Source organism: Akebia trifoliata, chromosome 2, assembly GCF_017979445.1.
Source record: "Akebia trifoliata isolate Shusen 1 chromosome 2, ASM1797944v1, whole genome shotgun sequence".
Lineage (NCBI taxonomy): Eukaryota > Viridiplantae > Streptophyta > Magnoliopsida > Ranunculales > Lardizabalaceae > Akebia > Akebia trifoliata.
Window position 1 is genome coordinate 288,289 of NC_141376.1, and position 23,114 is coordinate 311,402.

At 36.4% G+C, this 23,114-nt stretch overlaps 4 protein-coding genes across 4 annotated transcripts; all 4 read left to right on the forward strand.

Annotated features, from left to right (window-relative positions):
* Window positions 1-742: 742 nt before the first annotated feature.
* LOC147408499 (bZIP transcription factor 50-like) lies at window positions 743-3,735 on the forward strand. Its single transcript, XM_086418818.1, has 3 exons — window positions 743-1,281; window positions 1,651-1,871; window positions 3,298-3,735. Exons 1-3 carry the CDS (start codon window positions 857-859, stop codon window positions 3,564-3,566), a joined length of 915 nt encoding a protein of 304 aa, XP_086274944.1. The 5' UTR covers window positions 743-856; the 3' UTR covers window positions 3,567-3,735.
* Window positions 3,736-4,975: 1,240 nt separating this feature from the next.
* LOC147408500 (uncharacterized) lies at window positions 4,976-8,303 on the forward strand. The gene is made up of 4 exons (XM_086418826.1): window positions 4,976-6,882; window positions 7,182-7,355; window positions 7,730-7,876; window positions 7,968-8,303. Exons 1-4 carry the CDS (start codon window positions 6,844-6,846, stop codon window positions 8,088-8,090), a joined length of 483 nt encoding a protein of 160 aa, XP_086274952.1. The 5' UTR covers window positions 4,976-6,843; the 3' UTR covers window positions 8,091-8,303.
* Window positions 8,304-10,434: 2,131 nt separating this feature from the next.
* LOC147408501 (uncharacterized protein At2g39795, mitochondrial-like) lies at window positions 10,435-13,985 on the forward strand. Its single transcript, XM_086418846.1, has 3 exons — window positions 10,435-10,902; window positions 12,255-12,607; window positions 13,609-13,985. The coding sequence occupies exons 1-3, from the start codon at window positions 10,621-10,623 to the stop codon at window positions 13,766-13,768; spliced, it is 795 nt and encodes a 264-aa protein (XP_086274972.1). The 5' UTR covers window positions 10,435-10,620; the 3' UTR covers window positions 13,769-13,985.
* A 2,608-nt stretch (window positions 13,986-16,593) lies between these two features.
* On the forward strand, window positions 16,594-22,132 carry LOC147408502 (protein FAR1-RELATED SEQUENCE 5-like). The gene is made up of 2 exons (XM_086418832.1): window positions 16,594-19,151; window positions 21,612-22,132. Exons 1-2 carry the CDS (start codon window positions 16,989-16,991, stop codon window positions 21,777-21,779), a joined length of 2,331 nt encoding a protein of 776 aa, XP_086274958.1. The 5' UTR covers window positions 16,594-16,988; the 3' UTR covers window positions 21,780-22,132.
* The last annotated feature ends 982 nt before the right edge of the window (window positions 22,133-23,114 follow it).

Sequence of the window (23,114 nt, forward strand, 5' to 3'; positions counted from 1 at the left end):
TGGATGGAAGTCCTGACTATTAAACCCAAAAAATAAAAATCTAAAAAGACGAAAAAAGAGGGTAAACAAGAGAGTTTCTATTGGCATACAGACTTTTACTTATTCACGATTGAATTAACTGCTCCCTAAAATATTTCATTGAAAAATGACCAACAAAACATCAAAATGCATAAAAGAGCAATAGAAATTTTGATGAACTTACAATATAGGTGTTCGAAGTCAGAATGCCAAAATATCATTATGATAAAAAATTAATAAAATTACAATCTTATATCCCTAGTCACCTCCGGTACTATGTAATCTTCAAAAAACTCTTTAATTAATATTTTAAATTACACATATACCCTTTTGATACAGGTGCATTTGCACTTATTACCATATAAATGAATTAAAATATATAAATACAAAACGGTGTTTTGTTTAAGGTGTGTCCTAATACACCTTGGGAATAAGCAACTGGGGGGTATTTTAATAGGAGAAGATGGCTGAGAAACCCTTAAGTGAGTAAGGGTATTTCTGTCATTTTACTTTTAATGTAGAAATGACTGGGTCAACCAAAGTCTGGATGGACCTCATCTTGCATTTTTTGGGGGTGATCCTAATTTTTCATATTTTACAGGGGGTAATGCAAATTTACCTTAACTTAAAACACATGTGATTGGTTAGAACATTGTAAAACGCGTTTCTATTGGTCCAATGACGACAAAAATAATATTAGCAGAGAAAGTTCGTTTCCTTGCGCGCTAAGAAAACGATTCCCGCTTTAATATTCCCAAACAACCAAAATCTTCTAAAAACCATCAACTCTATTCATCTCTCTCTGTCTCTCTAGCTTTCCTGTGTTTCTGCAAGTGCAATGGGTGATGCACAAGTTCAAGAAGACGACTTTCTCAGTCTTATAAATTTTGAGGATTTCCCAAACGATTTAGGTCTATTTGGAGATAATTTCTTTGTTTCAACAGAGCCATGTGTCGGAAATCCACTACAGGAAATCTCGAATCCATCTCAGGATTCTGATCCTTCATGGATTTGCGAGATTGAGCAGATGTTGATGAAGGATGACAAAATAGAGGAGGATCATCAGAATTTCTGCGACAGTTTCTTTTGTGATATTTTACCTCATGTTCCTGTTGATCGATCGGATGAAGCTAGGGCTTTGAATGATGAGGATTCAAATCAAGAATCCAACATCTCGGATGATGTGCAGGAGAAGGAAACCAACGATCTTTCTGAGGTAGAGAACAGAGAAGACGAAGATCCAATCAGCAAGAAACGTAAAAGGTACGAGTAATTACGTTAGGGTATATTGTTATCGTAAATAACTACAGGGTTCTGTGGATATTAGGGTTTTAGCTAGCCAAAATGATGACTTTGAGTTCTTAGCTTGTAAATATTTGGGGTTTTGTAATGTAATCATGTAAAGAAGGATAAAAGTCTCTTGTCATTTAATTCGATCGAATTGATTAAAGAGGTTAATGCTTTAACAATGAAAAATCATAATCAACTATTTTTCAATGATCAGAATATGGAAAGAAGTACATCATTTGTAATTTAAGAAAAAGAAACAATGATCCTTAATAAATATGAGTTGATTTGCGTTTTTTTTTATTACTTTTTTGTTTGTTTATAATTTTTTTGTGAGTCTCACAGGCAAATGAGGAACAGAGATGCAGCTTTAAAATCAAGAGAGAGGAAAAAGATGTATGTGAGAGATTTGGAAGTGAAGAGCAGGTATCTTGAAGGCGAATGCATAAGATTGGGGCGATTGCTTCAGTGTTGTGCTGCCGAGAATCAGGCTCTCCATCTTCAGTTGCAGAACAAGGCTTTTGGTGCTTCAATAACCAAGCAGGAGTCTGCTGTACTCTTCTTGGGTATGAAATCTGGAGTCTTCTCTCTTGTTCCTGTTTTCTGTTCCATTGTAATTTTAGATGGTCAGACAAAAGAAAACACCAGATACCCCTTAGACCATGGAGGAGGTTGGCGGGCAGTCCAGCCCCTTGTTCATCGTTTCTGCTCCAAACCAGATAGAAAGATGTCATATCTGAGTAGTGGGTTTTGCTGTTTATCTACTATTTCATAATGGTGGGTGCTTTATCAAGTGTTCAAATCTAGTTCTAGGTACTTCTAGGGTCTTTGCGCCACTTATCTGTGAATCCGATGTGGTCAAAATAGGTGTTCAGTTCAGTTAGATCAGATGAGGTACTCCTGCCAAATATTCAGTTTGATCGAAAGAACTACTCCACCCGACTAACTTTTTAGGAGTTGGGATTTGGACTGCCAAAAAAAAGCTAGTCTTGATAATTCACTCATGGAAATCCTTCCATATGCTTACTAGCATAGACCATCTATCTGATGATTTCAAGTTGATCACGGATAGTACAATTTACAGTTTATAGTAGTGTAATAATGAAAATTATGGTGTCAAAGGTTGAGATGGAATGAAATTCATGTTAACTAGGCATCTGTTTCCCTTTATTTTATTTTATTCCCTCTACCTTTCTAGAAAAGGGAAATTGATTTCCACATAATTGTATTCCGCTTCCCTTCAGTGTGTTTACATTGTTGAATCCTAGAGAACTCCTTAGAAATAAGAATTGTTTTGCAAGTTGCCATTCATTTTATATTTGGGTTAGAGTAGTTTTAGGTAAAGGTTTTCCTACGTAGATTCCGTTGACTGGATGGTGAGTGTGGGCCTTGCCCTTTCTGTAGGTATCATATCCATTCTCCTTAAGAAGTTTGCTAGTCCTAACTCATTAAGATCTATCTTAACCCACCATTGGAAAATAAAATTGATCAGACGATTATGGACTTATCTTCTTAATTGAGGTATCTAAGCATGACATCTTCCTAGTTTCTGCTTATCCTGATCAAAACCAGTTTACTTGATTTAGGTTATCCTTCTTCACATGTTTTAACACTTGGACCAAGATATTTTAGTCTGTGAAAACCGCCAAATGTGTTAAACTTTTCCTCTACTGTACTAGGAAAAGAGCCATCTGAAGCATTCATTTAATAGGCGGAACACCTGCATTATAACAGCTTTGGCTTAATCTAGTTTGACAGTGCTTATGGGTCGGACTCGAACTTTGGTAGGCCTTTTTTGAAGCCAAAGTGTTTGGGCTATAAGAACATCCCATTGGTATGATAAAAGTAATCAAATGGATGGACCACATTAACCAGATGACCCAGATATCTGGGCATGTGGACACGTTTTTGTTCGAGTTTTTGATGTATTCTTATGGAAATAAATCCTTGCATATCGTTTCTTAACATGTAATACATGAGTGTTTGTGACAGAATCCCTGCTGTTGGGTTCCCTGCTTTGGTTCCTGGGCATCATGTGCCTGTTCCCTCAACTGGTCCTGCTCCAAACAACCCTGCCAGCAACCGTACTGGTAGATATGGGAAGAAACGTTCGCAAAGCCATGGACTACATGGCTCTAAGAGGAGCAAGAAATGAGAGACAAGGGTTGGGTACATTACGACTCTTCTTCAAGAGTCGACGGTGCAAGGCTACCAGGTCAAAGATGAAAACAATGTTCCTTCTTCGCACAGTTCTTGTGTGAGATTTTCCTTCACATTTTTTTGGTTGTTTGTTTTTTATTCATATTTTCCATAAACTTCCTAGTAGTTGTAAGTTCTCTCAACTTCAGTCTTGTTTGCTCACTCTGTGGATAACCCTCGTTTTAGCATACATTCGAATAGTAACTAATGAAGATATTATTAAGACACCTACGGTGGGATGTTTGATTAATTTGATGATGTAATTTGCCTGCCTGGATATTGTTGTCCTAAAAGTATGATAGGGATGGCAGAAAAATCAAAATTAATTTCTCCTTGAGAGACCTGCAATCTTTAGCTTAACAAAAGTTTAGCCGCCACTGATAATAAAAGATAAAATTCTTCTACAAACCTAATCCATCTCTGGACAACGTTTGTTATCAAAATCGTGATAAATCCATATTCAGGAGGTTAATGTATGGCCGAAATGCACACTTTCAAATTCACGGTCTATGTACACGTGTGCCACGCTGACTCAAAAAATCTATCCTTTTTTTTTTTTTGTTTTTTAGTAGGAAAAATTACGTAATAGACCCCCTATAATAAAGTTTTCTTTTAAATGCCTTCTAATTTTTATGTTAATTTAAGAGATTCTATTGCCACACCAATTTTTGCTAATGCCACATCAATTCTTGTAAATCACTTAAGATCTAGCTCTCATCTTTGGGGTGTTTTAGCAAAAGTTGGTGTGGCGATAGAAGCTCTCTAACTTAATAATCCAGTTACTAAGAAAATTAAGTTGAATGCCTCTAGAGTCCTGACCTGACCTTAATAAATGATTTAAAGTTTCCTAAATACCCTCTCATTTTTTTTACCTTGAATTTATAATTGATTATTTCAATATACTAAGATAATGATATGTGATGACCAACGTAGAAAGACATTCATTATTTTAAAGATTTTTGCCTCGGGTGTTTGTTTGGTTATTACTATCGCATATGCATTTTGGGTGAAGATTTAGGCAAAACTTTTTGTGTAACTAGCCACTTAAAATTTGCTGATGGGCAATTCTATTTGCACACAAATTTGGAGTATGGATCTAGAACGTGATGTGATGCCTAAAAGTTTTTACTCGTCCATGTATCTTTCGTTCAAAATAATACATTATTAAAAAAAAATGAGAAATCAAGATATTATTATCAAATCCCATATTTTTACATTTAGAAAGCACCAAATTCTATTATGTATCAAATCCCACCAAAAAAAAAAAAATGTTTAATTTATTTTTATTTTTATTTTTATATATTTTTTTAAAAACTTGTTTAAAACGTAAAAAAAACTTGATTTTTTCAACAACAAAAAGTCAACTTTTTGAAAAAGTCTTGTTTCTTTATCTTTTTAACCATCAGAGGTACAAAATGCTTTTTTAATTTTTGAGAAAGTCGTTTTTTTTAATCTTTTTAATCATCAAACGCATTAAAAAAACACCATTTTTTTTTTTTTGTTACCATGTAGGCACACACCATTTGTGCTTAGTGCACTCACGCACCTTTATGCATCCCATCCCAAAATGTATTTTAAGTGGATTCAATGAGCACAAATGATGGGTGCAAATAGCCTGGTCCTTTGCATAGATAGATCTTTGTGAGATAAAAAAGTGCACATTTAATAGTAGGGGAATGAACCCTCGGATTAAGAGATATTCTCTATGATGATCATCTCTCCGACGCTGAAGAAGTTAAAAATTGGGAAAGTTACTTAAAAGAGCTTGGTAGAGGGATTTCTTTCTAGATGGACCCTAAGTTTGGGCGATAGCGTAATTGTCCATTTAGTAAACTCTTTTTTTCTTAATGATCCCTCAACCTCATCTCTCATTTTAATGTTTTCGAAATATCCGAACTGCCATTTTTCTCATCTTCTTCGCATGCTTACGGCGATTGCAATCATGTAAGACAAATTTTTATCGTAAATGATGAATGAAAATGACATACTTTTAATTTTGAACATTTAGATGAATTTTTTATTTTGATGATTTATATTAAAATGTGAGATGAGGTTGAGGGACCATTAAGAAAAGAAAATTTTCCTAAATGGACCATCAAGCTACTGCCCATAACTTACAATTAATTAGAAAGAAATCCCTCTGTCAGGGTCTTTTAAGTAATTTTCCCTAAAAAAATTCATGATTTCTACCACCAGATAGATTTACACTTTTTTAAATTTTAGGAATATTAGACATAGTCATGATAAATGGACTTGAAAAACGATACTCAAAATTCACTCAATTGGCATGGCATTTGCACCGAGCCATAAATTTTCTTCCTTGGGATACATGTGGTAAAATATCTATGGTTCTATGTAATTGAGTGAATTTCGAGTGACCTTTTTTAAGTCAGTTTATCACGAATATATTAGAAAACTTTTGACCTCAAAACAGTGATTGATCCATTTCAAGAGCTGTCATGTATGCATGGAGATATTTACTTTCAAAATCATGGCCAATGTATTATATGCCACGCTCTTTTCGATTTTCTTGGGTCTGAATTCCAAAGCAAACCATGCAGGGCTTGAAACTTGGGACCAAACCAACCCCTACACGGCCTTGTATCTCTCTTCCCTACATGTCCATCAGTCCATCCCATTTAACACCATCCCTTAGGCTATAAAATATGGATCATCTGATCAGATCACATTTAGGACTAGCAATCTCAAAATGTTTTCACACTTAAAATGAAAGTATCCCTAAAGCCATTTACACACTAAGTTTACTATCACAGGTAAGGTAGATACAATATCAATAAAATAAAAGATTCCCTCAAATAATCTAAATAAATTAGTTCCCAAGAGTATGACATGGGCAATCCTAGCATATGAAGAAGCCATCTTTCATTGACTGCAAAATGCATATATTATATAATAAATGAATCAAAGCCATAGAGATAAGACGTGTAGAGAAGAAGATAAGATACTATATGAATAGAGACAAGAGAGAGTATGGCAAGTTGGTTAACATTTATTGGCCTCAATAGTTGCTTACCCTATTTGTATCACTGAATTCCCTTTCACTTTCTTCACCAATTTCATTGGCTTCCACTTCCACTAACAGAAATCTCTTCCTGAAAGCTTGCACTTCAGAAGTAGGCAGTTCAAATCCTGACTTCCCCTTCATTGTTTTTCTTTTTTTTTTTAAACCCCATTTTAGATAGCTATAGCTATAACTGTCCAGCTGCAGAAAATTGAAGTTAGTTGCCACAATTTACGTCATTGAAGTCTGATTTCTGCATACCAATTTTTGTTTGGGTGATCATCGAACAAGAAGATAATCGACAATTCTCATTGCCCATGCCTGTTCTTTCAAGATTGGATCGCCTGGACCGTCTGGTAACACATCTTTCGTTGATGATGATAGCCTAGTCAAGGATTTAAATTATTTGAAGCTTTTATATCGCACAAGAATGTAAGACAGTTACAAAACAAAATTTCCAAAAGGCAATACAAAAGCAAAAGTACAAGTTTTCTTTTGGAATGCAAATAGCGATTAATGAAATAACTCTAATCAACTTTATTTGGGAAGGCAAATAGTTATTAATGAAATAACATTAATCAATTTTATTTGGGTAGGATGCTTTAAATATGATTTTATTGTTCATCTGGTTAAGTGAAAAATTCTGCCAATGCAGCTGCACTATCTGGAAGAGAAGCAGAGTTCATCCCCAAGGCATTCTTTCAGTCTTGTTCCAACAGAAGGGGGACCAGATAAGCAATGCAAACCCCTATCCTCTGCGCTAGACGAAGTTCAATTCAAAGGCACACTCATAGAACGATTAGCGATGCTTGAGAATAGGGTATTGCAGGTAAAAGCCAAAAAAACTCACTTACTTCCTTACCAGCGGAAAAAAAAAAGGGGGTTAAAGGAACTAGAACCCTCGAGTCCTATGTCTCTCATCTTTCTGAGAATATCTATAGGTGAACAAACAGGAAGTTGATTCGTCCCCACTGTAGTTTTGTACTAGTTGCAAGTTGTACTTCAAAAACCACATGCATATAAAGAGCAACCATCTCTAGAGACCTAGACACTAACTAGTGCGGTTATAAACTTTAAAAAAGTAGTCAACTAGTTTGCAAAGAACAAGAACTTGGAGAGCCAACACACAGCAACACCAGTGATAAGCACGTCTTTGAGATTTTTGCCAGCTTCACAGGATTTTTCCTGTATTTGACCTTTCAGTTAAGCATTGAGCTGGAGGAAGAAAGCATGTCAGGGTCAAGTTCTTCCACAATACCAGCCCCTCAAAATATTAGGCATGATTTGCCTGCAAAGCAAGATGGTAAAATCCTTGGAAGTCCTGAGAAACAAGGCCAGGTCATGATCCAAGTAAGTTACAGCTTCAGAGGGAATGCCTACATGTCAAACTTATTTTGCTAACTCAAATTGTCCTAAAAATAAAATCCATATGATCCTGCAGGAAGAAGCCGTTCAAGAAGCATGGAAAAATCCGACCCAAACCAATAAGACTAGAAAACACAAGAGAACTCTCTCGATCATACGTTACAGGAAATGGCTGGGGTGGTTTCAAATGGGATGCTGATATTGATGCAATAGCCCTTTTCATTTTGTTTTTCCCGAATCTATGTAACAGAGCTCAAAGAATTTTCACATTTGGGTTGAGAAATGGAATCTGAGAGAAACTTAATGTTGTACTATCATGAAGAAATCGGAACAAATGGCACAAACTTTGCCTTCCCCATGTATCAAATTTATTCTATAAAATCATTCTCGGTTCCGTAGAGTACCCAAGGGATTAAAGTCAGTACTGGAGCACTTAGCCCAAACCTTATGGCTGGATCATATGCCAAGACCTTCTCTTGGTTGGTCCCTTTTAAATAATGAAAATCTAATTTGAAATTTTTAAGGGAACAGAGAAATAGAAATAAATAATGAATATACAGTGTATTATCACCTAGTTGCATAAGAAAAATAAATTTCTTTGCAAATGAAAAAAAAGCTTTCAGCATAAATATGATGTTCCTTCTCTTATTTATCCCAAGTGGACAAAGTAACAATGCCCCTTAAATCTAGAAACCAAGGTGTCAAAAATGATAAAGATGACTTTCAATAGCTCTGTATTTTGTTCAGTAAGCAGTACATGAGTGTTTCAACTCAACAACCCCAACATCTTGGATCCTCATAATCAGCAACCTTATCAATGAGCTTCATAGTTGTATATCAATTGCATAAAGGCTCCTTGATTAGAAGCTTCATCTTCTCAGCAAGAAATCCAAGTACATCTTCTCTCTTTTCTTTTATAAGCAACTGTCGCGACCTCCCAAATGTCGAACCTGGCGGCCGGATCCCCTTCTCTATCATTTCTTCCAAGAAGACACAAGCCTTGGTAACTTTGCCCTTCTCACACAATCCGTTGATAAGAACAGAAAAAGTGTGCATGCTCAGAACAAACTTCTTTAAGTTCATGTACTTCCATACTTTCAGAGCCATCTCCAAGTTATCAATTTCACAGAACATCTTTACCACTTCTCCCGTTGTGGAATTCAATAGGAAATGGACCTCTTGGGATTGATTTCTCTTCCTTTGGGTTTGATTTCTCTTCCTTTGTGTTGGTATTTGTTTTTTATTGCTGTTTGTTGAGCGCAATAATTTAGCTGAGAGTTTCAACCACCTGATGATTGTTGAGAGTTTTAGTGGCAAGTTAGTTAAGTATCATAGACAGTTAACATCAAACGTGATGCACGTAGGTTCACATGGATTACCAAATTAGCAATCCAACAACACAACCCTCTAATTTAAATAAAAAAAATTAATATTAAAAAGAAAAAAATTATCTAACAATTAGACCATAATCAAAATATTGTTATTACAATGCAATTGCAATGTCAATGGAATATGTGAAAAAATACAACACTCACCTACAAGGATTTATCCCAACTTACTTGGTATACATGAATTGTGGGGTTATATGGTGCACTAAGAGACCAGTTGGCTCGCCCCTTACTAGTGGGGCTAATAGATCCAGGTCCTATCAAAAAATTAAAAATTGAACACCCTCCCCGATTGTCGTACATCATATGGCATTTAGTGAATTGCTCAAGTACAAGTGTTATTGTGACCTATATATGGACCCTTGGCAAAACCTCATGTAGCATATCCATCATATATTTATGAGGAGTACTGATAACTTGATGTATTTTTGGTGTACGCACCTGACAATGCTAATGTAGAAGCACATAACTTATTAAAAAATAAAAAAAATAAAAATTCTCTCTTGGCCCACATATTAATTTTTTAGATTTCAAATATTAAAAAATATCGTTGGCCCACATTTTAATCGTCACATTGACAACCCAACAACACGTCCATTTGGATTTCATGAACACATACATACTCAAAAAAATAAATAATAAATAAATAAAAACGATTGTTTTTTAGCTTATCCAAGGTGTTTAAAACGGACGATTTACCGAGCAATCAAATTTAAAAATAAATTCAACGTGAAAAATAATTGTTTTTTTTTTAAAGTTCAAATAATTGTATCCTCTACAACCCCATTTCATGGGATCATGATTTTGAATGTCACAAGGTGATTAGAAAGTTACTTTTTTTTCACTTTGGGCAAAAGAAAAACTCTTTTTTTTCAAATAAGTTATGTGCTTCCATGTCAGCATGCTTGGCATGAACATATAACTATAGATATATTTCCTTGGGATACACAATTTCAAATCCCCATAAAAATATCCCAAGAAAGAAAACAGATCTATGACTCCGTATCTATGCCAAGTTATGACTGAGTGAAGACTTATTAACTACTTATCTTAATAAATAAATAATAAAAAAAAAAACAAACAAACACAGCTAGAGTCATTAAAGAGCTCTCCTTGCGCTGAATGTCTTTCATAGGGTCAACAAAGCGTTGGATGCTTCTCGTGATGGTAATTCATCCTCCGGACGACAGCATCACTAATCAAAGCTCAAGTGCATTTTTGTCATTCCCACACTTGAAGCCACCGCCTACTGTTTGGTTGGTGTCTTAAACCCTACAAACGAAGGCTTTCAATTCTCAAAACCCTAAACCCAAACATTTCTGTTTCAGAAAGAGAGGAAAGATGCGGTCGATCATGTCTTCTCTACTTCGCAGAACCCTTCGGTTCCGTGGCGTCTCTCCTCCTCTCGTATCTAGAAAGAACCAATCTCACTTCTACTCTTCTCTGGTCTCTTCTTCTACGAGAGGAACATTTTCTCAAGGCCCCTCAAAATCTTCTCTGTTTCTTCCATTTCGCTTCTCTTCCTCCTCTTCTGCTGCCAAAAGGGTTGGAGCTGACGAAAACCTCAAACGAGTCATCGAATCAGAAATCCAATGCTCCGAAGAATCGGACTCTCCAAATCAGGTAAATCTACCAATAACCTTCTCTCTTCAGTTCCTCCCGAATTTTCAAAATTCCAACTCTCTTTCTGGATGGATTAATTCTTCGTCTTCCGTGTTGACTCAGCATCAACAAAAGAGGTGAAAGAAGCAATCTATAGAGTGATTTGACGCCACTCACTGAATTATGTGATTATTGAGACTCCATAGAATGATTATTGTTCGTCAACTTGTCTTATAAATATATTTATGAATGACTCGGTATCATGGCTTTTAAACCTGGTTTTTCATCTCGTGTCTGACGAGTTAAATATTTTCCAAACCGGTTTAAATGGATTCAATAATATATTTATACTTTAATAGTAATAATAATTATGTTTCCTGTTATATTAATAGATGCACCGCCACAATATCTTCATTTGTGTATATTACAAACTTTTCTACCTTACATGTTAGAATGTGTTTTGGGTTTGTGTATGTTTGTTGATATGTGTTTGACATGGCAAAATCTTCCAAGATACATTTTCCTTTTTTTAATGTAGATGGTGAGCCAATTTTTTAATTAGTGGGGTGGGCGATGTTTTGTGATCATTTGTACGTACTAGTGATTGCAGTAATGTGTTTACATGTACGATTTTCTTAGCTTTGACCTTCATAAGTTATACTGCCTATTTTCTTGTATATTGATATGGGAAAGCATTGCATACAGAAATTGTGCCTGCATGCGGATGCAATATGTTGTGAATTACCACTAGGATTGATGGTGGTTATCTTTGTGGATGACAGTATTTTTCCAAGGATTCGACCATCTTATGTTAACACCTATGTTTTATCATTTGTTTACGTAAATATATTTAATCGTGGATGTTAGCGTTCAGTCCCCCCCCCCCTCTCCCCGCGCAGGGTACACCCCCTTGGATTTAACCCAGTACAACTGGTAAGTGTGGTAGGGGTAACATGCATTCTCCGTGGGATAAAGATTACCCGGGTGATCTAAGAGGCTTGGATACCCAAGGCATCAATAATAATAATAATTTTAGTCATGCACTTGGATTGGCTGGTGCCCATTAAAATTATATAGAAGAACGTATAAATAATAACTACACAATATTGCTTTTAGAAAATAAGGGTTGTTTCAATGAGATTTGTTGTGTGTTAGACTTGGTTTCTCCTCACTGTTATCCAACATTAAATATTCTCAGAAGTGTAAGCAATAGCCTTTTTGGGTGAGCACATTTCCATGGTTCAAGCATCATGGATGTTTGTGATCCATTTTCTTGTAACTTGTGAAACTATTTGTTATATGAATATCAACTTGTGATCCATTTGTGGTGTTCATGTATGTTTTCCTATGATCCTTTCTATTTTCCTTTGTAGGGAGGTCCATTGCCAGATGGGTTCCCATTTGAGATTATCGACAATCCTGGGGAGCAAACAATCATCTTAAAGCGAGAATTGGCAGGTGAGACCATCCAAGTTGAGGTCCACATGCCAGATATGGCTGGAGAAGAAGATGAACAAGACAGTGAGGATGACAATGATGAAGATGACGATGATAAGGGTTCTAGCATGTCTAGCATCTATATGATTGTGACTGTAGTCAAAGGAGAAGGGCCTCATTTGGAAATTTGTTGCACTGGCTCTCCTGAAGAGATCACAATTGACAGCTTGCTGATGAAGGAACCTGAGGGTTCATCTACTCAGACTGCTTATGAGGGGCCAGAATTTTTGTGAGTTCTTCTCTCATGAACTATTTGATTGGGATAAAAACTGAAAATGAAAATTTCTTGCTTATGTGGAATTGACTTCTATAAATATCATGTAATTTCCCTTGTTTCCCTTTTCTCTTTCTATTTCTCATTTGTTTGTTTCCCTCTTGTTCTTGCTCTTTCTCCATCTCTTCCTTTTTGTTTGTATCCAGTAGGTCCTCTCACCTCCTTTTTGATGTATAGGTTTTTTTAATCCAAAAATATAGAGTTTTAGATAAGAAACGAATCACATTTTTTTTCTTCCTTTCTGATGGTTTAGAGGGTTCTAAGAGACAAGATGACCTTTTACCGAGCAAAATTAGAAGAGATGGAGGTGTCTTGGTTCTCATAGGTATTGCTTAGGTTCTGAGGCAGCATTTTAACAAAAGACCAGGTATCAATCTGGGAAAAGTGTGTTTATGTATCCTCCATATACTAATGAGAGGGTCATACGGTACCGGTTAGGCAGAGGGGGAATGGTTTTTGAGAATGTTAATAGCTAAAAGATAAGGATTTAAATTATCATTATTACTATTATTATTTTATAAGCGAAAGGATTTAAATTATTAACCTCTCTATGTGCATATATGTAAGTTGGAATTTTTTGTGTTGTATTGCTATTTGCAATGTAGGGTTAGGTATGCCTTTTCATTGTGATAATAGTGAACAAAAAAATCTGACAGCGAGCTTGATTGTTTATTTTTCCTAATATGTAAAATATTATCTTAAAATTAGCATATCCATCCAGGACCCCCTCCCCTCCTCCCAAGGAAAAAGTTAGACAAAAATTAATAAATTAAAACATTACAATAATAGCAGACACAAAAAGGTTGGTCTTTTGCATATCAATCAAAATTGAGCTTTTTGATGTCAACGCTATAGGTAAGAAAAGGAGTAACTTTGTGCTTTCCATGCATGAGATGGTTAACAGTACTCAAGTCCTCTTTATTGACAAATTTACTTACTTGTTTTTGGTTGCACAGAGATTTGGATGAAAATTTGCAGAAAGCTTTCTCCAAGTACCTAGAAGTGAGGGGGATCAAGAGCTCTTTGATTAATTTCTTGTCAGAGTACATGGTCAACAAAGACAACAGAGAGTACTTAACGTGGTTGAAGAACATGAAAGAATTCGTTGAGAAGTGAGTTTTCATCTTTTTCAAAGGTAGTTGGTTTATTTCTTGCAAGATTCTGCATCAGAGATGGAAGTTTTGACCATAACCATATAGTGATTTGGGGTGAGATTGAACCCTATTTTAGTGATTACTATTTCAGTACAGACTAAGAGTGGGATCCGAAATAATTTTGCATATGAATTGAAGGTTTATTCTGCTTAAATGATTACATAGCTCTTACTTTCTAATCGCCAGCTGGTATGTGGTTTGTTCTGATATTTGGTGCAATGGAAAAAATGTTAGCTAATTATTGTTAGGGTCAGCATCATAATTGAGGCCTTATTTGAAAATTTTGGGTTGGCTTATACCCCATTTAATTCTATCCAAAGCCAAATCTTCCGTCAATTTTAGTGTGTTCTATCAGCTCTCACTACCATAAACCCATGTTCTCCTTCTCTCTCTCTCTCTCTCCCTTTTAGAATTTTCTACTTTTTTCCCTTTGTTTTTCACCAATTAGGATTATTCCTACATATTCCAAATGCATTAATTTTCAATTTCACAATTCCTAGGTCCCCCCCCCCTATATCTTGGTATCTTCATTTTTTGCTCCCCCAGTTATTGTTGTCTTCTGCAAATGCTAAATCTAATGTTGGGTTAGTAGTATTAGATTTAGAGCAATTTGTTTGGGTGAATTTAGGTGATAATGGAGATGATTCATTATCCCCACTAATAAGATATTTGATGTTCATTTTGTTATCAAATGTGTCTGAGGTGGACGCTTCTCCTGCATCTAGTTCCGAGCACAACCTTCCTTCCACGTAATTTACTTGGAAGAACTTAGTCACACTTAGGTGCCACAACGTCAGTTGTTTGGGGACTCATGGGCACAATTGCCAGAGATCAGTATCTGTCACTGATTTGCTCCACCTAAGACTAAGAGCTTAAAAGCCTACTACATCTGAATGTTTTAAACTGTCTGAACCATTGAATTCTTTAGGAGAAGAAAAACAATATATTGCGTTGGTGTTCATTCAATGATTTAAGTTTTTGAAATTGGAGATCTCTCTACTTACCTAATCACTTAGTAATGTGCAAGTTTTGAATTAAAATGTAGTTTCCATGAGTCCCACTGAAGGGAAATTTTTTGACCATGACCATGGGATTATTCCAATGTTAAATGGATACCAATGGACTAATATAATAAGCAAACCCACAACAGTCGGATCTGTCTTGTTGGCTTGCTTGTGCTGTGCGTGGATAGGTGATACAACTTTTGTCTATCTTTCCAATTGCAATTTCCAATATTTCCTATCTGAAATACTAACGATTGGCAACTTTGATCTAAATCTTCCGTTGGAGACTGATGGGAGATGTCCTAAATGCCCACTTCTTTTACTTTATAGGCGAAAAAACACTTGATTTTTCTCCCCCAAGCTCCTCATCTACAACCTTAAGATTCGAAGTGCCTTATTCAATCTGTGGAACTTCAAGAACTCCAGATTATCTATCTTTTGCGGAGGAGGAGGAGAATAATTTTTGGGTTTTGGGTAGGAAAATCAAGGTTTTTCTTCAAGGAGTTGAAGATGAGGTTGAATGTGTTAACAATAGAGTTTGAAGATACCTACAAAAAAAAAAAAAGAGAGTTTGAAGACAATGGATGAGACCTTATAATGGCAATCAACTTTTACCTCTCACTCACAATGAATGAATTGTACACCAAATAAGATTAATCAAGACGCCAAAGTCATCTTCTAAGATTCTAAGAGAAGAATTCTAGAGAGAGAAAGGAAGGGGACATGAAAGAGAGAGGTATGGGAGGGATAATGAGGAATGGAAAGATGTAGAATGAATTTGATTTCAATAAATCTTTGATTCTAAAAATTCATTTTATTTTTCAAAGAAATAAAGTTTCCTATAAAGAAATCTTAAATTTAAGAATTTCTCCAAAACATTTATTCATTTCTCTCTCTTCTCAAAGAGAGCATTTGGAGAAGAAATGGGTTCCATGATTTTCTTAGAGAAGAAGAAAAAAAGAAGCCTATATAAAATTGGGCAAATCATTTAACATGAAAAGGATTATTATTGGTAAATTTTGGTGTCGTAGTAAAAGTTATCTTCTATTCAAAGATTATAGACAAGTTAAATGGGATATCACTCTTGGAAAAATTAAATTACTTAATCCGTGGTAACTTGACAATTCATTTAGTACTTTTTTTTTCCTTCTTTTTTAATGTCCCTTCACCCCTTTTCAATTGGTGAAGCTGATGATTCAAATTGTAAAGATTGACAATTCAAATCATTGAGATCAATTTTTCATCTAATCATCGAGATCAACTTTTTACAATTGTTGAGTTCAACGAATATAAATCGTCTTTAATTTTCTGTTATTATTATATATATTATTATTTCTTTGCAAGTAGAGAGGCGAGGTAATAAGGTTAAGTGATTCTTGTTATTGGTTGGTGATTTGTTCGATTTAGTAACATGTAAGTGGTAGGGCCTTCAAAGGCATGAATATGATTATGCATTCTAAATAATTTTAGTTAGGAAATTTTTTTGTGAATATGAAATATATTTAACACCGAATCCTCATTTATTCAATGTTACTTGATATAGTGTTGTTAATAATAAAAAAAAATGTTCGAGTTAGAGTTAGAGTTAGAGAGGAGTATTAAACACCGTTATGGTATGAATTTTTATTAAAGCTGTGATATTGATAACATGAAGTGGGGGTAGTTTAGTAAAATACGGAATCCGTAGTAGTTTAAGTATTATGTTATTTGAAGTATCCAATAGCTTCTACGATTACGAGTAGCACAAAGGTTGGTGTTCCCAAGAAGCACCAGATCACTAATAAGTACAATCGTTTCAAGAATCTCTCCAGCTTGAATTGAAACCGTCCAAAGAAACCCCAACACTAGAAACCTTCGAATCCCCTGAAATTACCCTCTGTTTCTCTCCTCTGTTACGAAACCCTAAAAACCAGAATCTATCTCCCTATTTTCCCATTTCAATCTCTCTATAAAAAAACAAAACCCTTGAAGGAGCTCCTATTCTTCACTCTCTCGCTCTCTCTAACTTTGGAGCTCGACTACAGAAGATCCGGTTGCATCTCTTCGGTAGCTCCATAGGGTCAGTTGTTCTTCTCTTGGTTTGGTTTCGCTTGTAATGTTAAATAATCTTATAATGCTTAGATTCCGTAGTATTATTTTAAATTTAATAATAGAGTGAAATCGATACCCATAAAAATCATGGAGTTCGAACCTTTGAACATGGAAAACGACGTGATGGAATTTGACATCGGCTCTGGAGACGAAGACGATGTTGGTGTCGACATTGAACACCCAGAAGAGGACGGAGAGTATGAGGATGAGTTGGTCGATGGTGGCTCAGCTGGACGAGACTTCTTTGCTTCTGACTCAGACCCAAGTCTTGAGCCCTACGAGGGCTTGGAATTTGAATCCGAAGAGGCTGCCCGGATTTTTTACAATTCGTATGCCCGCCGTATTGGATTCAGTATCCGGGCCAGCACTTATCACCGTTCCCGCCGCGACGGTTCCATTATTTGCCGCCAGATTGTGTGCTCCCGACAAGGCTTCCATCAGGGCCGGGACCGTGGAAGCAAGAATAAGCAGAAGCGCCCACGGGCAGTCGAACGAGTGGGTTGCAAGGCAATGATCATGGTAAAGAAACAAGATTCAGGAAGATGGGTGGTGTCAAAACTTTTGAAAGAACACAATCATGAGCTCGTGCCTCCCGATAAAGTGCATCGCCTTCGATCCCATAAACATGTATCAGGTACTGCTCGAAGCCTTATCGATACACTTCAAGCGGCTGGTATAGGTCCAAGTGGGGTGATGTCTGTGTTGGCGAAGGAATCTGGTGGGATCGACAATGTTGGTTTTACTACCGTGGATTGCAGGAATTACATTACAAACCGGCAGAGGACTCTTGGTAGTGGAGGTCAGCATGTTTTGGATTATGTGAAACGAATGCACGCTGAAAATCCCTCTTTCTTTTATGCTATCCAAGGTGGCAGTGAGCACTTGGCGGGAAACATATTCTGGGCTGATTCAACTTGTAGGATGAATTATAATTATTTTGGGGACACAGTCACATTTGACACAACATATAGGACAAACCGATACAGGGTCCCATTTGCACCATTTACTGGATTGAACCATCATGGTCAGCCAGTTTTATTTGGATGTGCATTACTTCTCAATGAATCTGAAGCTTCATTCATTTGGCTCTTTGATACTTGGCTTTCTGTGATGTCCGGACACCATCCGGTCTCTATCACTACGGACCGGGATAGGGTCATACAAACAGCTGTGGAACATGTGCTTCCCAATAGCCGTCACCGTTTTTGTAAGTTGAACATATTTAGAGAAGCCCAAGAGAAGTTGTCAGCTGTATATCATTCTTACCCAACATTTGAAGCAGAGTTCCGTAAGTGCATCAACATGACTGAGACAATTGATGAGTTTGAATCATCTTGGCAGTCGCTCCTCGAAAGATACAATATTGTGGATAATGAATGGCTTCAGTCAATGTACCTTGTTCGCCAACAGTGGGTCCCGGTCTACATGCGGGACACATTCTTTGGGGAAATGTCTATAACCCAGGGGAGTGATAGCGTAAACTCATTTTTTGATGGGTATGTGAATGCATCTACCACCATACAGGTGTTGGTTAAGCAATATGAGAAAGCTGTAGCAAGTCGGCATGAAAAGGAAGTAAAGGCCGATTACGATACAATAAACACCGCACCAGTTTTAAAGACCCCTTCTCCTATGGAAAAGCAAGCAGCAAGCATTTATACTAGAAGAATATTCATGAAATTCCAAGAAGAATTAGTTGAAACTCTTGCTATTACGGCAACTAAAATCGAGGATACTGGGACGGTCACCACTTATAGGGTGATGAAATTTGGGGAAGACCACAAGGCTCACATTGTGAGGTTCCATGTTTTTGAGATGAAAGCAAATTGTAGCTGTCGAATGTTTGAGTTTTCGGGCATTATCTGTAGGCACGTATTAGCAGTCTTCAGAGTAACAAATGTTCTTACACTCCCTTCTCACTATGTTTTGAAACGGTGGACAAGAAATGCCAAGAGCGGAGTTGTGGTGGATGAACGAGCGCTTGAATTGCCAAGTAATTCTCGAGAGTCTTCAGATGACCGTTTTAACAATCTACGCCAGGAAGCCATCAAATATGTAGATGAAGGGGCAAAATCTGTACATGTTTATAACGTGGCAATGGATGCTCTAAAAGAGGCTGCGAAGAAGGTCACGGCTGCGAAGAAGCAGGGTCCTGGAGTAGCACAGGTTGGAGCTCTGGTCAATGGAAGCAATCAACACGTGCATGCCAATGAAGGAAATCAATTGGGCCCACTTCAGTTTGGTTCTGCGGTCAGTTCTTTTCTCTTAACAAATTTACTTTGCATTTTCATAACAAGTACTTCATTCAATTTTGTTACTGAGTCAATATGGATGCCCACCATATTCTTTAACATGCCACCGAATCTATTTTCTCCTCTTACTCAGATTTTCCAGATTTTGTTCTTCAGTTTCTCATCTTTTTTCTTTGATTTAATGTGAAGCTGGGTCTATTTCAATTTCAAAATATTAATTCATGAATATATGGGTAGATCTAAAGTCTAAATGTCCAAACCATGCATGCTCCTTTGACAATTTAGAAACAATGGACCCATTTGGATTATATCTTCCCCGGTCAGTTATTGAATTAATTTTGTGTGTGCGGAAAATGCTTTTATAGTTATGTCCTTGCGTTTCTTGATGCAGAATATATCAAGTAAAAGAAGTCCAATGTCACTCTTTTGTTTATAAATTTTTATGTATTTGATAGACATGATAGCCAGTTAATTAGTCGCTCTCAGTTTGTATTTGGTAGTTTCGTAGGTTTATTCTCAGAATTATTTTGTCTTAGATATAGCTCATTTCAAGTATGTCCAACAAGTTACAAAGCATTCTTAAAATATCAGATTCTAAACTTTTAGTCTTCCTTACTTCTTGTTGTCGGGGGAGAGTTGCGTAAACTTCAATTTTTTTAATTTTTTTTTTCTTTCCTCAATCTGTGTGAAAAATGAAAACCAATGGTTGAGGAGTTGGCTGAGTAGGTTGTGTGCCTTAAGTTTTCCTTCCAATCAAAAGAAAATCTGTTTAAGAAGTTCTGAGGACTTTAATGAGAAAGTCAGGAACTGTCTCCAATGTAAGCAGGATGAAGAGAAAAATTATTTGTATGAACTTAGCCTAATGACTAACAAATTAAATTAAACCCATGGATCCGGCTACATGACGTTCAAGAGGGAGGATTCTTGGCATAAAGGTGCCATGGAACAATGCTAAGGTTTCAATTTACCTTGTGTGCATGTGTGTGTGTGTGTGTGTGTGCACATGCGCACGCTTGCAGGGAGTTTCTTTCAGTACTTTTGATGTAGATAGGAATGGGTTTATCGAATTCCTTGTGAGGAGTGACTTTCTGTTTGGTGGGCTCTCTTGGTCACTGTCTTGTATTTAGTTTTTTTTTTTTTTTGATAAATATAAATTTTATAAATGAAACGACGAAAAGGAGGCTGAGGTAGCCCCCAACAACAAAAAACAAAACAACAAGAAAAGGAGAAAGAAAGCAAAAATACATGCCCTGCGCGGGACTACAAGTTACAAATGTTATCCCAATTAAAAACAAAGTCTTGGAAACACACTCCCTCAAAGTTTTTACTCAGCTTAGACCAAAGGAAGAGCAAGCCCAATATTTCCAAGCCCAATACTGTCTTGTATTTAGTTGGTCATCTCACACAGCTTTTGCCTTAATATATTATATTTTACTTATCAAAAAAAGATTCTGTGATAGGCTTTTGGAGCTTAGCAGTCTTTTGTTTTTGTGGTAAGGCCTTTGTATAAGGTTTTGGAACTTAGCTACCCTTGACTTGTGTCAAATATTATCTGGGTACGTCATGTCATTTTTTTGGAGTTCTCCTATTTCCTTAGTGTTGCTCACTCCTAGGCAATGGAATATGGCTGTCATTGGCTATGAAGTGTTTATTTCCCGTGGATGTCAATCTCTGCAAATTGTGATTTGGTTGGACGAGGACCCTGAATTTTTATTTTATTTTTGATAGGTACATGCTTGATTAGTGGTTAGTGACAGGTAATATGGTTAGTGGTTAGCATAAGAAGTATGGGTTCAAGGGAGCTTGAACCTAGGACATGGGAACAACTCTCCACACATCTTACCACTTAGCTAAGTGGCAATTCTTACAAGAACCCTGAATTTGGAGGTTCTGCAACATCCTCCCTTCTGTTCGAATTTGAATGGATGGAAAATTGGTCGCGTTCCACTCTTCTGCTTTGTTGGCAGGCAGAGGCCTACTTAAGGCTTGATCCAAGAGGAGTCTAGACCTCTGCTAGTGCATTTGAGGTGTCCTCAGGTTGATGACCATCTTCTCTTGACTAGGACCAAGAGTTATGGTGCACCTAGTTTTGTATAGAACTGCAATGCCTCACCTCTCTTTCCCTTGGATCTTTTGGGTTTCCACAGGTTTTTTGATGTCTAGATTCAGGAAAGTAGTTTGAAGCTCACAACACATCCTCATGATGGCATCTTCTGCAGTCTGGGGAGTTGTTTGAAGCTACAATACACAGAACAAATATACATGATATACTCTTGAAGATGCCGCTTAGCTAAAGTGGTAAAGGCTTGAGGAGAGTTAATCCCATGACCTAAGTTCAAATCCCATTGAATCCACCTTCACCTCCATTAACTAATAACACCTTACTTGCCTAGCAAAAAAATATGTTATACTCTCGATATTGAAAATGTGTAATTCTCATTTTTTTCTCGTTTTATAGGATGAGAAAGACAAGAAAATTCTGGAATTGATGAGTGAGCTGGAAAATTCAAATCAACGATGTGAGGTATATCGAGCAAATCTGCTTGCAGTTTTAAAAGATATGGAGGAACAGAAGCTAAAGCTGTCAGTGAAAGTTCAGTCTGTGAGGCTTAATTTGAGAGATTGAATCATATGGATAGGTGATCTTGGCATTCAGCTTTTTTTTCTCTTTCTTTTTTTTTTTCTTTTCTTTTTTTTCTTTTCCATTTTCCCTGTACCATTACTAGTAAAGGTTGAGCAAAGTGTAAGGGGCTTCTGTAAACTCTGTTTTACTTGTTAGCGGGTTTTCCATCTTTTTAAACCTAGTGCAGTTTATGATGTATTTGATAGAACATTCAATCCTAATTTACAAGAGTAATTTAACATCAGGTGTATTTGACTTGTGGGGCAGTGGTAGGTGTCTGGGTTATGGTTAGTAAGGTGTACCAGAACTTTGTGGTGTACAATTAATGAATCCAATAATGGTTCTTTGGGATCGGAGAGATTTTTTTTTTTTAGATTGAATTCGTGGATGGGTGAATTGTGCCTAGTGGAAAATAATTGCTATCTAATTCATATGTGGAAGCTTAGAAAAGGAAATTTATTTCTGCCAGTTTCCTCAGATATGTATTCTTGACTAGCAATTTATGGATCAAACCATTTTCTCATGTTCCTGTGGAAATTTACTGTCCGCACAGTTATAAAAATAATATATAAAAAAATAATAATAATAAAATATATATATATATATATATATATATATATATAGGGTTGGGATCCGTTGACTCCTAAGAATGACTCACGAAAGAAACACATGATCCCAACCCTTTAAACACAAAATCCAATGGTTGATACTTAAGAGTACCTTGATAACACAACTCTCGGGGTTAGTTATCCCGAGGATAAATTTTAATCATTGGATTTTGCATTTAAAGGGTTGGGATCATGTGTTTTTTTCATGAGTTGTTCTTAGGAGTAAAGGGATCCTGACCTATATATTCTATTTTCTTTGTTCACTTCGTTTGGTCCACTCGTTTGCTCAGTCACCTCTTCCTTCCCTTCATATAAGTGATAACAGAATTTGCCTAACTTACTGATCCACCTCCGTCAAGTACCTAACCGGCTATATAGCTACTAAAGTGAATCATCTAGAAAGTCTTTTTTTCATATGCATTTCTTTTCGCACAAACGCCCTTTTCCATTGAATTTCGATTGATGAAGCTCATGAATTCAAGAGAATCTCTCAAGCCAATCTTGGCACTTGACATAACAGAGCAACTGTCAATTTGACTATAGTAATCGTATGGGAGTTATTTATCAAAAAAAAGTAATAGTATGGGAGTCGGAAGCAAGCGACCAAAAAGGGCAGAATATGAGTATTGTCTGCAGGTCATTCTTCTGTCAAGCATAAAGGATCTCAGTGTGAAACGCTGTTGTTTCCATGTAACTATGGTACTTAACCTAAATGACTTTAAAAGCATGA

What these genes read in the sequence shown, in the direction of transcription:
- LOC147408499 (XM_086418818.1), top strand. Translation starts at nt 857, where the DNA reads ATGGGTGATGCACAAGTTCAAGAAGACGACTTTCTCAGTCTTATAAAT. An exon ending in ATCAGCAAGAAACGTAAAAG is followed by an intron (nt 1,282 to 1,650) that starts GTACGAGTAATT and finishes TGAGTCTCACAG; the next exon opens with GCAAATGAGGAACAGAGATG. An exon ending in GTCTGCTGTACTCTTCTTGG is followed by an intron (nt 1,872 to 3,297) that starts GTATGAAATCTG and finishes TGTTTGTGACAG; the next exon opens with AATCCCTGCTGTTGGGTTCC.
- LOC147408500 (XM_086418826.1), top strand. Translation starts at nt 6,844, where the DNA reads ATGCCTGTTCTTTCAAGATTGGATCGCCTGGACCGTCTG. An exon ending in TGGATCGCCTGGACCGTCTG is followed by an intron (nt 6,883 to 7,181) that starts GTAACACATCTT and finishes CTGCCAATGCAG; the next exon opens with CTGCACTATCTGGAAGAGAA. An exon ending in TTGAGAATAGGGTATTGCAG is followed by an intron (nt 7,356 to 7,729) that starts GTAAAAGCCAAA and finishes TTGACCTTTCAG; the next exon opens with TTAAGCATTGAGCTGGAGGA.
- LOC147408501 (XM_086418846.1), top strand. Translation starts at nt 10,621, where the DNA reads ATGCGGTCGATCATGTCTTCTCTACTTCGCAGAACCCTTCGGTTCCGT. An exon ending in AATCGGACTCTCCAAATCAG is followed by an intron (nt 10,903 to 12,254) that starts GTAAATCTACCA and finishes TTTCCTTTGTAG; the next exon opens with GGAGGTCCATTGCCAGATGG. An exon ending in TATGAGGGGCCAGAATTTTT is followed by an intron (nt 12,608 to 13,608) that starts GTGAGTTCTTCT and finishes TTGGTTGCACAG; the next exon opens with AGATTTGGATGAAAATTTGC.
- LOC147408502 (XM_086418832.1), top strand. Translation starts at nt 16,989, where the DNA reads ATGGAGTTCGAACCTTTGAACATGGAAAACGACGTGATGGAATTTGAC. An exon ending in CACTTCAGTTTGGTTCTGCG is followed by an intron (nt 19,152 to 21,611) that starts GTCAGTTCTTTT and finishes CTCGTTTTATAG; the next exon opens with GATGAGAAAGACAAGAAAAT.